The 15492-nt window shown below is 38.0% G+C and overlaps 1 protein-coding gene across 1 annotated transcript in view; it reads left to right on the top strand.

Annotated features, from left to right (window-relative positions):
* The window catches only part of KDM5A (lysine demethylase 5A), a 48900-nt gene that overhangs the window by 20257 nt on the left and 13151 nt on the right, over window positions 1-15492 (top strand). Inside the window, exons 13-23 of the mRNA XM_026695107.2 lie at window positions 155-274; window positions 2820-3014; window positions 3126-3307; window positions 3490-3614; window positions 5286-5436; window positions 6715-6829; window positions 7236-7591; window positions 8654-8792; window positions 9355-9534; window positions 10779-10940; window positions 14825-15376. Of these exons, the coding sequence (XP_026550892.1) occupies window positions 155-274; window positions 2820-3014; window positions 3126-3307; window positions 3490-3614; window positions 5286-5436; window positions 6715-6829; window positions 7236-7591; window positions 8654-8792; window positions 9355-9534; window positions 10779-10940; window positions 14825-15376 (2277 nt within the window). The remainder of the gene's footprint in view (window positions 1-154; window positions 275-2819; window positions 3015-3125; window positions 3308-3489; window positions 3615-5285; window positions 5437-6714; window positions 6830-7235; window positions 7592-8653; window positions 8793-9354; window positions 9535-10778; window positions 10941-14824; window positions 15377-15492) is intronic.

Here is a 15492-nt window from a genome sequence, read left to right as displayed (position 1 = left end):
CAACTATGGTTTCCTTTTTCTAAGAACCAAGGACAATTTAGCTGGTTGTTTAATTCTGCTTTGGAAGATTGTTAATTGTGCAATGTATATATAAACATTGCACAATTAACAACATATATATATATTCTTCAATTTTTTTATTTCTTGTATTTAGGTGTACCGGACCAATCAGTGTGCTGGTGAATTTGTTGTGACTTTCCCCCGTGCCTATCATTCTGGATTTAATCAAGGCTACAATTTTGCTGAAGCTGTGAATTTTTGCACTGCTGACTGGGTCTGTATGCGCCTACCATAACCTAGATTATTACTAATAATTTTCCTGGGCAATAAAAATTGATGTTATATTGATGATATTTTAGTAAAGGGAAATTAAATGGAGCTCATCTGAAAGATACTTTGGCCAAACTTAAAACAACAAACTAGTTTGTAAACAGATTGCATTGGATAGTATTTTAACAATTTGTTAATTGGTTTGTTAATTAGTTTCCATTTCTTTAGTTTCTTGATGCTAGTGTGGAGCTAGGAAGCCAATTATAATAATTTGATATAAAATTTATGAAAAGTTTTTATATCTTTGTGTTTATTTTTGTATTTATTTTTGTGTTTATTTTTGGCTCCTTTGTATACCTCAGAGTCTTCATACTTCCTACTCATAATGTTGTCATAAATATTTACAGATAATGGAATGATCAAAAGCAGTTTTAAAGTAATGTTCTCTTCAGTCCAAAACCTGGGAATTTGAAATCTTGTAACCAGTGGTGGTATTCTACTGGTTCTGCCCGGTTCTGGCGAGCCGGTAAGAGCGATGAGCAGCAGAGACCGAACCGGTTCTCTCGGCCGCTCTGCTGTTGGGCCCACCCACCTGCCCGGGCTCCTGTACTCACCTTTATCTGCTGAATTTGAAGCGCAGCTGCTTTGCACGGCACAGAATAGTGCCGCGTGGCAGCTGCTGAAGTAACTGGGATCGTGCAGGCTTGCAGGAGGTGAGTTAGAATGCCTCTGCACCTGCGCAAACACCTCTGTGCCTGCGCAAAGTATGCATGTGGTGTGCGTGGGCTCGCAAAGTGTGTGCATGCACGCAAAGCGCCCCCACCAAGCCACACCCACCAAACCGGTGGCAATAATATTTGAATCCCACCACTGCTTGTAACATTTCTAGCAGTTGTGAGATGTAATATTGGGGCTGGTACGTGGAGTTTGCACCATCCATTTGAAAATTAAATCCTATGAACATTGGATAAATAGAGATATGTTCAGTAATAATTTGTTGGTTCTAAACTAAAATAGTTATTCTATCAAATAGTTCAACTTTTGTGCTGCTTGAAGTAAGAAAGATATATTCACCAAAATAATGTACAGAAGAGGCGTCTTATGCACTATACTTGCATTTGACAAGCATGTAGAAATAACATATGAAATAGCTTGCAGAACGAATTTATTCTGTAGTTATAAATGAAGAGAAGTTCTTGTTTTATGAAATCATTTTTAACATGTAATATTGACTGCCTATTAAATAATATGCAGGCTGTAGATAGCGTACTGAATGAACCAACTTGTTGCCCTGCATCTATATTAAAATAATACAGTGTTACCAAAACACTGATTTAAAAATGAAACCTATTGCTTTAATGGCTTTTAGATTTTTGTGTAGGGTGTTATTATATATACAACAATGTGAAATCACAGCTGCCAGACTTTAGCTGGTATTGGCCTTTATATGCACAGAATTATTTTATAACTTTTATTTACTTATCAAATTTATTTATTTATTTTATTTATTTATTTGATTTGCCAATTGTTTACAAGATAATAAGTATAAGTGTATACATAGTTGTGAATACATGAAATGGGTACATATAAGAAAAATAAAAGAAGAATAAGAGAAACAATAGGACAGGGATGGTAGGCACGTTGGTGCGCTTATGCACGCCCCCTAATTTATTTATTTGCCATCCATTTCACAGTTCAGGTGACTTTGAGCGGTTAACATCAAAAGAAAACAAATATTCAGTGATTATAAATATAAAATAGATTCAATTATGAAAATTAAAATAAACTTAAAAATAAGGGCTCGGAGGGGAGAGATAGCGAGCCTTCTCTTAATATACCAACCATCTTCAGGCAGCAGCACATCCTTTAAGATCCCATGCCATTTGGCATAGACGGATTTTAAGTCTTTTCCAGAAAGACTAAAACAGAGGGGGGGGGGCTTGGGGGGGAACAGGGGAATCTTGTCTTCTGAGCCATGATGTAAAATAATACTTTATTTTTTTTATTTCAGTGTAATCATTTAATCTATTTTAATTTTTAAAATGTTTAAATAATTGTCTGTATTTAATTTTGAAATTACTATAATCCATTAATTTTGGATTAGGTTCCTCAGGATAATATAAAGAGCTGGGGTCTTGTTGCGATTATTGCTTACTGCAGTGTAGCTTTTTTTTGGGGTCAACTGATAAAGAAAGAATATAGCTACAATCAGGAAAGGTTGATTGGAGATTGGCTATTTCAGACTTGTTAAGATGAAATTACATCTCTTGAAATCCATTTCCTGTACCCAGTCACTCAACCATTTTCCTTGTCATTATTTTTCATTTCATTTAAGAGTTTTAGTCACCATGACCTCTAAAAACATCATCTTTGGATATTGCGCTGCACGGTGCCTGACGTAATTTCCCACTCTTTTAGTTAGTACCATTTTATCTGTTTTTCTGTTGTCGTTTTAATTTCCTGTATGTCAGGCCAGGAGGAAAAAATAAGTCGGCAATCTACTGGAACATGGTTCTAAATCAAAAGCTGTGTGTTCCTTGCATTTCTAGCTTCCAATTGGACGGCAGTGCGTAAACCATTATCGACGCCTGAGACGTCACTGTGTGTTCTCTCATGAGGAACTAATCTTCAAGATGGCCGCAGATCCTGAGTGTTTGGATGTTGGGCTGGCTGCCATGGTCTGTAAGGAAATGACTCTCATGACAGAAGAGGAGGCACGCTTAAGGGAGTGTGTTATGCAGATGGTGAGCTTAGGGGGATTCTGAAGGGGTTGGGGCTGAGCAAAGAAAATGTTAGGGAAGACTCACAATTCTTGGTTAAGGTCTTTTATCAGATCTTGCCTATTGTTACTACAGGGAGTGCTGATGTCAGAGGAGGAAGTGTTTGAGCTGGTTCCAGATGATGAGCGGCAGTGCGCAGCCTGCAGGACCACCTGTTTCTTGTCTGCCCTTACATGTTCCTGCAACCCTGATCGACTTGTTTGCTTGTATCATCCAAATGATTTGTGTTCATGCCCTATGCAGAAGAAGTGTCTAAGGTATGATTTCCCTGTATTGCTTTTAAACACTGCCGGTCTTTAAACTAGGATACACTTTTCTGTTAAAATCAAGGAATCCTTGTCTTGTTCGATTGTGACCAAATTCAGAACGGTAACACATCTGTCCCACTTCTTCCTGACTGAGCATTGCAAGTTGTTTGAAAGCTCTTGTTTCCTTCTAGATATCGATACCCACTGGAAGATTTCCCTTCTTTGCTCTACGGAGTGAAAATCCGAGCACAATCTTACGATACTTGGGTCAGCAGGGTCACAGATGCACTTTCTGCCAATCTCAACCACAAAAAAGGTGAGATGCAGTTTTGTTTCCCAGAAAAACTTGTTCAGGGAAACCCTGGATAGTAAATCAAAATGTTGCAGCTTAATGATACCACATTCCCAACTCCCAAATTCGGAAAGTGAAACATGAAAGTTGAACCAATTATTTAAGAAAATTATCTCCTCAGAGTTAATGTGCTCCTTAAATAACAGAATGTTAATTAAGAATGTTACTTAAGGAGCAGAAACACTTGTACTCTGTATTGTATAGCTGTTTAGCCTTCAGTGCCCAATTGGTTTGTTCTAACCCAACCATAAAGAAGCATGCAGATGAGGATATAAAATACAGAGGCATGGGGGAAAAAAACCAGTCACGTACTGTATAAATCTGTGAAATTTTATCATCTTGTCCATTTGAAATCTAGACAGATTACAAGATACATAATGAAATGCAGGTAATCCTCGCTTAACAATGGCAAGTGGGACCAGCAGCTCCAACCACTAAGTAGATGCGGTTGTAAAGCAGAACATCCTGTGAGCCCACTGACTTACAATAACAGTTGTGGAAATTCAACTTGCTCTCATTAGATGAATTCTGCCTGATCACCATTTGCAAACTCTTTGCCTACTGATCACTTGTTGGGAGCTGGTTTTGAAGCTAACAAATAGCAATCACATGACCCATGGGACTTGTTCAGGGAAGTTTTGGATGGTAGATGGAAATGTTTTGGCTTTAAGGATTTCACTTTTCAAACCCAAGCCTGGAAAGCAAATAAACATGAAAGTGAACCACCAGTTCACTTTGTAATTCTAAGTTGGTTGCCAAGTGCCTGAATTATGATCACATGACCATGGGGACACTGCAACAGCTGCATGTTTATGGTAAGTATCCTCGTTCATGGCAGTTACAAGTTTAAACAGTCACTGTTCACCGAATGAGGACTACCTGTAGAACAGTTTTCATTTAATAGATAATATATAATATCATTCTGTGCCCCTCGGCATACCATCATGCTGCCAAATGACCATGGATGTGTCTTCAGACAGTGCTGGCTCCTTCGACTAAGAAATGGGAGATGAGCAATTCCCCCCTTTCCCTGAGTGAGACACGGTTGTGTAGGGGAAACCTTTACCTTTAATATGTAATAAAGGTATAATATATGGTATGTGTGTATTTTTATCACACACACACACACACACATACACACACATCCACACAATGTTTAAGAAAGCTAAATTTAACATTATTAAAATTACATTGATACATGCCATCCTGGGCTCCTTGGAAGAAAGGAAAAATGAAAAAGTAAATGGATAAATTTAGCATGCATGCAATTCTTTTAAGTCTTAAATATTGATGAAATAAAAGGTTTATCTCAAACTTTATCTTCTATAATCATACATAAATTTCAAGAATGTTAGGCTAACTGGTGTCCAATGGTGTAGTTCAAACTTACATTAAACGAAGTCCTATGCACAGGTATTAAAATCTCAAAAAAAACCCCAACCCTTAATCACCCAACCCTTAGACATCTATATAGTCTTCTAGAATCAGTAAAGAAGGATATACATAGGCCCCCAAAATATTATTGTTTGGAGAGATTAATATACATTTTTTTTTAAAAAAAAATAGCACTTGCCTTTAGGGCATTCTGTAAAAACTCTGTTAGAACAAATGACTTAACAGCCACTTTTTTTGCAGATGTGATTGAGCTGAAAGTAATGTTAGAAGATGCTGAAGACAGGAAATATCCAGAGAATGACCTCTTCCGTAAGCTGAGGGATGCTGTGAAGGAGGCAGAGACTTGTGCTTCAGTAGCCCAGCTGCTTTTGAGCAAAAAACAAAAGCACAGGTATGATCAGGCATGCAATTTTAAAACGTGAAATGTTCATGGCCCTTTGATAAACTAATAAATCGCACTTTGCCAAATGGACTCTTTTCAAGTGGAACACATCAGTTAATATACTGCCAGAAAGGGGGAAAAATGGAAGAGCCATTTACAGTTGGCTTGAGTTGTGCTCTGAAAAAAATTGTAAGAGTGAGCAAATTGGAGTACTTGTGCAATGTTTTAATAAGTGTGTCTATTAAAAAGGTTTGCAAATGTATTTAATTAATACATTTATTGCAGTATTGGTATTTGGGAATTGCAGTATTATTTTTAGCCAGTTTTTAACATGCAACTAACAGGAAGGTGCTCTTCCTGCTACTAAATCTGCCCCTTGTTAAGATTATTTAGGGAAACCCAATATCTCATGGTCAGAACTTACAAGCAACTTCATGGTGCCTTGACTTGAAATACCTTCAATATGCATATATTTAGTGTTATTGTTGTAATGTAATAGAGAATTAATAACAAAACTAAAGTATTACATTATAAACATTTGTGTGAGAGAGGAATAACAGCCTATTCCACAAAGGCATTCATCAAGATGACAATTGATGCTGTATTTTTCTTTCATGGCACTTGTCTAACTTCACTAAACGGAGAAGAGCTTCTAACAATAACAGAAATTTCCAGGCAAATAATACAAGTAGCCCTCAGTTTATGAGGGCAATTTGGAATGAAATCACTAGATACATTGTCACATGACCACATTGCTTAGCAACGTCAATTGCTGACATTCCAGTTATCATCAAGCGAGGATCTCATGTGATCTTGACTTCCAACTTCCTGCTGGCTTCTCCATTGAACTTGATTGTTGGAAGATGGTAGAAAATGTTGGAACTCACAATCACATGACTGCAGTTAGCTGCGATGTTGTTATCATGAGCCGGCTGGAGATGCTACAATGGCCAGAACTATGAGAACTCATCAAAAGTACCATTTGTCCAATGCTGCTATAATTTTTGAATAGTTAATAAATAAATGGTATGGGAAGAACATTTTTAACTACTCTTACCTCTAAGCCATTCTAGTCTTTTAAGGCCAACATCAACTCTGATTAAGCTTGGTCAATTTTGTCAAAAAATTGTTAGTCTTTTCAGCATCAATTTTGATGGATACTTCTGAAACTAGTAATTTTTTAAAATGTTTGAATCTTATTTAAGTCTTAAAGTAAAAATCTGTATAAAATTAGTAACAGGAAATATAAATGCAATTTACACTATTCTTTTTTCTTTTACATAATAGAGCGAATTCAGACAGTGGAAGGACACGGACTAAACTGACTGTAGAAGAACTGAAGGCTTTTGTTCAACAGTTGTTCAGTCTTCCGTGTGTCATCACTCAGGCTCGACAAGTAAAGGTGAGTTTCTGGAGAAGGCTGCATTTGGATAGAGTTAAAAATTGCTATAGAAATACTTCTTCTAATGAAATTTTTATAAATTAGCCCATTAGAAACTCTTAACAACATATTAGTTTTAATTTCAGTAAAATATTTTAAGATTTTGACTGTTGTTTTGAACCAAAGTACTTTGAAGCAAGTGAATATTTTGTCTCTAGATCCCTTCATAACCCTCCAGAAAGTGATTTTCCTTACTGTGAATGGTTGATTTGATATTGTTTGCTGCCAGAATTATTTTAAGAATACTAATATTTTTTTTCTTGTCCACCTCAAACAAACCTAGCTAAACATTCAGGTATTCCTTTAATTTCTGTTCCTACCTCCATCACTGTCCTGAACGGTCACTTTGTTCTAAACCCTTTTAAAGAACCTGCTGGATGATGTTGAAGAGTTTCATGAGCGTGCCCAAGAGGCCATGATGGATGAGGTCCCAGACTCATCCAAACTGCAAATGCTGCTAGACATGGGCTCCGGGCTCTATGTGGAACTTCCAGAATTACCTCGTCTGAAGCAAGAGCTACAACAGGCACGTTGGCTGGATGAAGTGCGGGTGACTCTTTCAGATCCTCAGAGAGTCACCTTGGATCTGATGAAGAAACTGATAGACTCAGGGGTGGGCCTAGCACCACACCATGCAGTGGAGAAGGCCATGGCTGAATTGCAGGAGGTGCTTACAGTTTCAGAGAGGTGGGAGGAAAAAGCCAAAGTCTGCCTTCAAGCAAGGTGAGGGGTGTTTTGTTCACTGTCTTTAGGGTAGAGGGTATTTCAAAGGCCTTTTGCCAAAACACAATTTTATTTGGATAAACTCATAAAGGGAGTGGAATCTAATGGATATTTTGTTTATTAATGAAATCAGCATCTCTGCCAAGGTTACATTGCTAAGCCTTTCTGAATATGGTGTTAGTTTTTTGAAACCAAGTTCCTATTTTTTCATTTCGGACTCTGATTACATTGGATAGAATATTTGCTTGAGGAGTTGTTATCTGTCTTAAACTTATTGATCTAATTGAGCAAATTATTTTCAGTCTTGACAGAGTATCTCTGAGGGTAGAATAGAATAGAATAGGGCAGCCTCATAGATGTCTGTAAGATAAATTCATATTGATGACTTCTTAGAAGGTCATGCCTTCTTTACCACTCATCTGGATTAATGCAATGTGCTGTATGTGGGAGCTCCCTTTCTAGACTACTCGTTTATTTCATAGATGAAACCAATCCTAAATGCTCTGCCTTCTTTAGTAGGATTAGCATTTGTCACCAGCGTTTGGATTGTATTACACCGGTACTCTGGACACAGCCTGGCTCCCAAATCTAATTCCAGATTGTAATCATTATCTATAAAGCCCTGTGTTGCTTCATACCTAGATATATGCAGGACCAGTGTTTCCATCTGGAGTCAATTTGCCCAACTCTTACATCTTTGGAAATACTATCAATTGTGACATTCTTCTATTCCAGTCTCCCCCTAAAATTAGAAACACCTGACCTTCCTGTTTTGGCCCTCCCCAGCTTTTGAAAATTGAATAATTCCAGTGAATCTTATGATGAGTGCCTCAGCCCAGTTGAATTATTTGTGAATTTTTAAGCTTTAGATTGATTCCTTTTGATTACATGCCACAAATCCATTAAATAAAATAATATGTGAGATTAGCATTATTCCTGATGTAGCTGAGGTGTTTACTGCATGGTTCACTGCATAGTCCGGTTTTATAACTTGAGTTTTTATTTTTTTTATTTGGCCCAGGAAATAAGATTGTAATGGGTTTTTTTTCTCTCTACTCTTAGACCTCGACAAAGTATTGCCGCTCTGGAAAGTATTGTGAATGAAGCAAAGAATATTCCAGCTTACCTGCCCAACATTCTGGCATTGAGAGAAGCCTTGCAGCGTGCTCGAGATTGGACATCCAAAGTGGAAGCCATTCAAGTATGTTTAATTCCAAACAGTTCAAGTGTTCAGACACTGCCTTCCATTATAAAGAATCGAATAATAATGTTGTGATACTCTTGCTTCTTGCTGCAAAATTTACTTGTTTTGCGTAAAGTGAGGATTCTGGCTCAAGTTGCAGTTAATCTTAAAATTTAATTACAGGTACTCTTAGTGGGGTTAATCGCTGAATCTGAATGTGTTTTTAATAAAGCCATCTACTAATTAAGATACTTATCTAATCACACACAACTGCATTTGACTCATTTAAAAATATATTTTGGACAAAAACCCCTCAATTTCCCATGCCCATTAAAATAGAAAGTTTTATTGTACAATAATTTTATTCTTTTGCTCTATTCTTGCATTCATATTTATTGGGATGTTTTATTGCATTAGCCCAATTTTATAATCGGCTATCCCGGTAGTTAGCTATATTGAAGACCAACATATGATTTAAAATAATGCAGCAATTAAAATACATTTTAAGTTGTGATCAATTCCTTTTGCTCTTATTATGAGAGAGCATAGATGAGAATGATTTTTTTTTTTAACCATGCAGAATGGAAGTAATTATGCGTATCTAGAGCAACTGGAGAATCTGTCTGCAAAAGGTCGCCTCATACCTGTCCGTCTGGATGCACTGCCCCAAGTTGACTCACAGGTAGCAGCAGCCCGTGCATGGAGGGAACGCACAGGCCGAACTTTTCTGAAGAAGAATTCAAGCTACACACTTTTACAGGTTAGTTGGGAAAACAGGTACTAGGATCCAGAGAAGCAAGTTATAATACTTCAGTGGTTGCTGATGATCTTTTTTCATGTAAGTGATTGAGGTAGCCTTAAAATGTAAGTTAAGAGTTTAAAAAAACAGCAGTTTTGCATAGGGAGTACAGGTAGTTCTCATCTTACAACCTGTTGTGGCCTGTTGGCTGCCAGCCCCTCCAGCAGCCGAATCAGAGAAGGAGGAGGAGGCGTGGGAGGTCAGCATCAAGGCAACCTGAAAGCTCTAAGGGAGAAGAGGGAGTGGAGCTGGCAGAGAGAGAGAGACAGAGGTGGAGCCTGGGCCATCTGTCAGCCCTCAGATGGAGAGTCAACAGCCCCCAGATCTGAAGGTGGCTGATGAAGAAGGAACAGCTGGGTCCAGTGCCTGACACGCGGATGCACAGAAGGCAGAGGGAGAGGAGAGCACTGGAAATCCATGGGCCGATCCTTGGGAAGGAAGAGCCACCACTGCTATCAAAACCCTACCCAGCTCTGGGGATAAAGGCAGGGGGCAGAGATGAATAGATGTGGCAGACAACTATTCATCTTCTGGCCAGATGGACTTGTTAGCCTGTGGTGAGAGAGAAACTTTTTACTGGGGCTGCCGGCACTCCTAATAAAGGAATCTTTGAGTTAACTTCAGAGGGTTTGTCATGTTTGGGGAGCTGGGTCAGAACACAACCATTCTTTTAGCAACCTTTCAAAGTTCATAAAGCTTACGAACAATCCTCACACTTACAACATTAGCAGCATCCCCACAGTTACATGATCAAAATTCAGGCAATTGGCAAACTGGCATGTGTTTACAATGGTTGCAGCACCCCGTGGTCATGGGATCACCATTTGTGGCCTTCCCAGCCAACTTTTCACAAGCAAAGTGAGAAGCTGGATTTGCTTTACACTGCATGATTCACTTAGCTGCAGTGATTCACTTAACAACTGCGGTAAAAGAGGTTGTAAGTCAATTTCCTTGTTTAGCAACGTAAATTCTGGTCCCAATTAGGTTTGTAAGTTTTGATTGAAATCAAAACAGTTTGAATTTAAATTCTTCTAATAAACACTCTATAAAAATCCTTCTAAAATTAGCGTAGCCCAGATCCCGTTGAAATTGTGGCTAAGTCTAAATTCTAACAAATCTACAGAATTTACAAATCTATAGAATTTCAAGGTTTTGTAAAAACACTTGTATGCTTAATCTTTCTTTCTTTTGTTTTTTTGTTATAGGTACTTAGCCCTCGAACTGACATTGGCGTATATGGAAGCAGTAAGAACAGACGAAAAAGAGTAAAGGAGTTGATAGAGAAGGAGAAGGAAAAAGATCTTGACATGGAATCCTTGAGTGAATTAGAAGATGGAGTAGAAGAATACAGGGATACTGCAGCTGTGGTGAGGGCCCATATTCGTTTGGTTATTCTTTTGTTCCCAGTAGGAAGCTCCTGTATCTTTTACTTTACTGTGAATCTAAAAGTCTGTTAATTTTAGAACAGGCGTTAAATCTTGATTTAATGGAACTCTTGAAGGAAAGGCTTTCTATTAAATACAAATATCCATTAAACCAGAATTGTATTGATGTAATGACTTCATTTATGTGATGACATAAGTGACGCTTCTATATATTTTCTGTTTATATCAAATTGACAATAAAATATAACTCTGCACTTAAACAATTAATATAAATTATATCAATTATGTAGAAGTTTCTGAAGCAACAGATTTGGTCCGTTATTTGGGGAATCTGAAGTAAAATTTTGTCTACTCATTGGAAGTCCAGAGAATCCAGATTTTACAGGATTATGTAATAGCTATTAGAATGCATATATTGTAATGGAAGCCCCATTAGATGTCAGAATGAAATTTTTTTCACTCTGTTGGGAAGATCGAACCATTGATCTGAGTTAACTACTGTTGATAATTCCATTGGTAAAATGATAGAATTTTCAGGGTTTAGAGCAGGGGTGTCCAACCTTGGCCAGCTTTGCTGGCTGAGGAATTCTGGGAGTTGAAGTCCACAAGTCTTAAAGTTGCCAAGGTTGGACACCCCTGGTTTAGAGTCTCATAAATGGATCTATGTGTGCTTATGCTGTAATTATTAGTCTTAATTTTTTATAATTGTAAATCATAATTTTTGTATTATTGATAAGAAACTTCTAAGAATTGCATTTATGTATGCAAATCTTTTAAAGTTTGATTTTTGATTATGTGTCATCAAGTTGTAGGCAGCTCCTAAAGACAACAACACATCTCTTAGGTTTGCAACCATTATTAAAAGTAAGCATCCTATGTTTTATTTAATTATTAGTATTTTCATACTTTGAATATTCAGTGGTATTAGACTTTTAAATTGGATATTTGAGATAACATCTCATTCTTCAAGATAACATTTGGAATTGCCCATCCAAGCCGTCATTCTAGTTACTGATATGATCAGTTTAGCTTATTGATATTATAATACACCATATTTTTGAACCTTAAAACCTATTTTACGCTTTCTTAAGTTTTCAGAGTCATTTTTTGCTGAACATCCTACTAAATCTTTACTCTTGTGCACAGAATAAACATTGCAGTTGTGTAGATCACTTTAGCAAACATGAATTCATTTTGGAATAATTACAGAATCTATTGACCACAAATTGATTTTCTTTGTAGCTAGCATCATTGTGAAATATCTGACAACTCACTAAAGCCCTTCTGTAGAACTTAGCAAAAGAGATTAAAATGGGGACATTAAGATTTAGAGCCCCATAATTTAATTACTAGGCAAAACCCGACTGGAGAGATGATCATATTGATGACACTGAGTTCTGTATCTTTTCCAATCAATACCAAGAAGGCTTTTGGAAAGCCTAAATCTGTTTGGACTTAGTGAGTCCAAACTAAGTCCAAATTAGTGAGTCCAAATTATTGTGTTAACTGACCTATAGTCTAGAGAAGGTGAAAGCCTTGATGGTCAGTTGAAGTCTGGGCTTTGGAAATATCAAACGTTCTTGCTGGAATACCACAGTGAACAAATGTGTCATCTGAAAATGCTTTGGGATCTGCGTGAGTAGTTATAGCTGCTGCAGAATATCTTAGCCAGGTTATTATTTTAAGGTATACCTAACATTTAGGGCTAAATTTTGAAAATGGTTTGGAAGAATCTTCTGGAATTTGCAAAGAGCCTAGAAAGGTGGGTGGTTGCTTCGATTTGTTAATGCAGCTTCATTTTTTTTAAAAAATTAATTTAAAAAGCCACATCCTTTCTTTTCAGGCTCACATGGTTAGAGGCTCTCTCAAAGTCCTTACGCATTCTAAACCAGCTCTTATAGCCCTACTTAACATAAAACAGATATAATAGAAGTTGAGCCCATAGGCAAAGACATCTCAAACATTCTTTCTAAGAAGCCCTCTGGGTCTTCCTAGGCACCTTTCTCTATTTATTTATATATTTATATCATATCATATATGATATTATATATAATAATGGAAGTTTCTGGCTCTGTAACTTATAACCCTTGGTAACTTTAGAGGTTAAGATGCAAAGCTTCCCTGTTAAAGAAGATAGAGCTGCCAGTCAGCAGCCAAACACAAAATCCAAAGACAATCCAAAATAAAATGGAAAAGATATGTCCCAGGCATATCACAAGATGGCAGCAGTCTACTACAAATGCTAAAAAATATTTGAAAAAAAAAAGAGACAAAGATCAGAGAATACCAGATTCTACAGAAATATTCTAGTTACACGAGTAAAACTTTCCCTACTTTGTGCGGAAAATAGAATCAGGGAACTTTACCACCGAACAATAATACAAAGATTAAACCTAATGCAACACATCTAGCAGTTTTCCAAACCAGATATTTCCATTTTCCCCCCAATTATTTTTGGATTTCCTGGAAATTCTAGTAATTCTGAGGCTCCTGGGAAGTTGAAGAGACCCTCATTATTTTTTCCTCTCCATTGGTTCTGCCATGTGTGTCCTTTTTTTGTTTGGAAAGAATAATTCAAGCAGCCTGTCTCTGAGGAAATTACTGGGTTATCTCTGTGTGTCAGTATAACAAGCAGCATCTTTTTCTCCCGAAGGTATTGATTTTAGGTCTCTGCCTGTCTGGCAGGTAGATTGGCAGGCCATGATTATCAGCTTGTAACTTGTCATTCACATCAACTGGTATGAAACTGCTAGTAACGTGCAACCATCTTTGAAAGCCCTCTTATGTTTCTTGAGTCATGATGGATCAAGTTCAGCAGCAGAATTCTGTTTATGAACCTTTTCCATATGGAAGACAGATTAGACCTAAGTTTCAAGTGATAATTAAAATGATACAGGTAGTCCTCAGCTTACGACCACAATTGAGCCCAAAATGTATGTTGCTAAGTGAGAAAATTGCTAAGTGAGTTTTACAACTTGCCACATTTGTTAAGTGAGTCACTGCAGTTGTTAACTTAGTAACATGGTTGTTATGTGAATCTGGCTTCCACATTGACTTTGCTTGTCAGAAAATCGCAAGAATTGATCACATGATCCCAAGACACTGCAACCGTCATAAATACGAACCAGTTGCCAAGCGTCCAAATGTAAATCATGTGACCATGGGGATTCTGCAATGGCCATAAGTGTAAATATGATCGTGTCACTTTTTTCTGTGCCCTCGTAACTTCAAACGATCACTAAATGAACTGTTGTAAGCCGAAGACTACCTGTATTCTATTGAAAATGTTAATGATTTTAGATTCCACATATGGTTATTTTTTCACGTCATTTTTAAAATTTGATCCAGGTTTTTGAGTCAACTTTGAGCCTCACCAGGCCTTACATCCTTCCGAGGTTGCTAAAACGAGGAGCCAGATTGTTGGGGGCAATAGGCTGACTCTGTAAACTGCTTAGAGGAGCCTGTAAAGCACTGTGAAGCAGTATATTAAGTCTTAAGCGCTCTTGTTGTATTAGATTTTTTAAAAAGTTGCAGCATGGAACAAGTATTCCATTCATTCAGTTACACCAGGGGATCCCAACCTTTTGTATACCCTAGAACGCTTCTGATATATTCTCGCACCCCTTAAAAAATAAATAATTATATGCATCCAATTATATATGTACACTATAATTTTGAAACTTCTAAACTCAAGTTTTCGCACCCCCTCAAATCTTGCCTTGCAACCCCAGGGGATGCGAGCACCCCGGTTGGGAACCCCTGATTTATACCATGTATATTTAAAAAAAGTTGGACCAGTCTAGGAATGTGAGCTTTGCCAATGAAATGCATTGAGTGGTTGTCTACTATTCTCCCCTTTGAAAAAGGTGGCTGTCTTCAAGGACCGGGAACAGAAAGAGGTGGAAGCCATGCACGCCCTCAGGGAGGCCAACCTGGCCAAGATGACGATGGTGGATCGCATTGAAGAAATCAAGTTCTGCATCTGCCGCAAGACGGCCAGTGGATTCATGCTACAGTGTGAACTCTGCAAAGACTGGTTTCATAGCACTTGTGTGACCCTTCCCAAAACGAGCTCCCAAAAGAAGGGCTCCAGCTGGCCTGCCAAAGAAGTCAAGTTCTTGTGCCCACTTTGCATGCGATCTCGAAGGCCTCGCCTTGAAACTATTTTATCCCTACTAGTGTCCTTGCAAAAACTCCCGGTACGGTTGCCCGAGGGGGAAGCATTGCAGTGCCTGACAGAGCGAGCTATGAGCTGGCAAGACCGAGCACGGCAAGCCCTGGCCACCGATGAACTATCTTCTGCATTGGCCAAACTTTCTGTGTTGAGCCAGCGTATGGTAGAACAGGCAGCACGCGAGAAAACAGAGAAGATAATCAGCGCGGAGCTCCAGAAGGCAGCTGCCAATCCTGATTTACAGGTATTCGTTCATTTCTTGGATGCACGTAACAGTTCTCTCCCTGTGGATAATGACCTTGCTTGGGCCTTGTCACGTAGTTCAATCTGACTGCTCCCCTTCTGTAGCCTAAAAGTTGA

This window comes from Notechis scutatus, chromosome 6 (genome assembly GCF_049901735.1).
Source record: "Notechis scutatus isolate UNSWTSFEM ecotype Mainland chromosome 6, rNotScu1.2, whole genome shotgun sequence".
Lineage (NCBI taxonomy): Eukaryota > Metazoa > Chordata > Lepidosauria > Squamata > Elapidae > Notechis > Notechis scutatus.
Note: the sequence above shows the minus strand (reverse complement) of the source record. Positions and strands in the feature narration are given on the sequence as shown.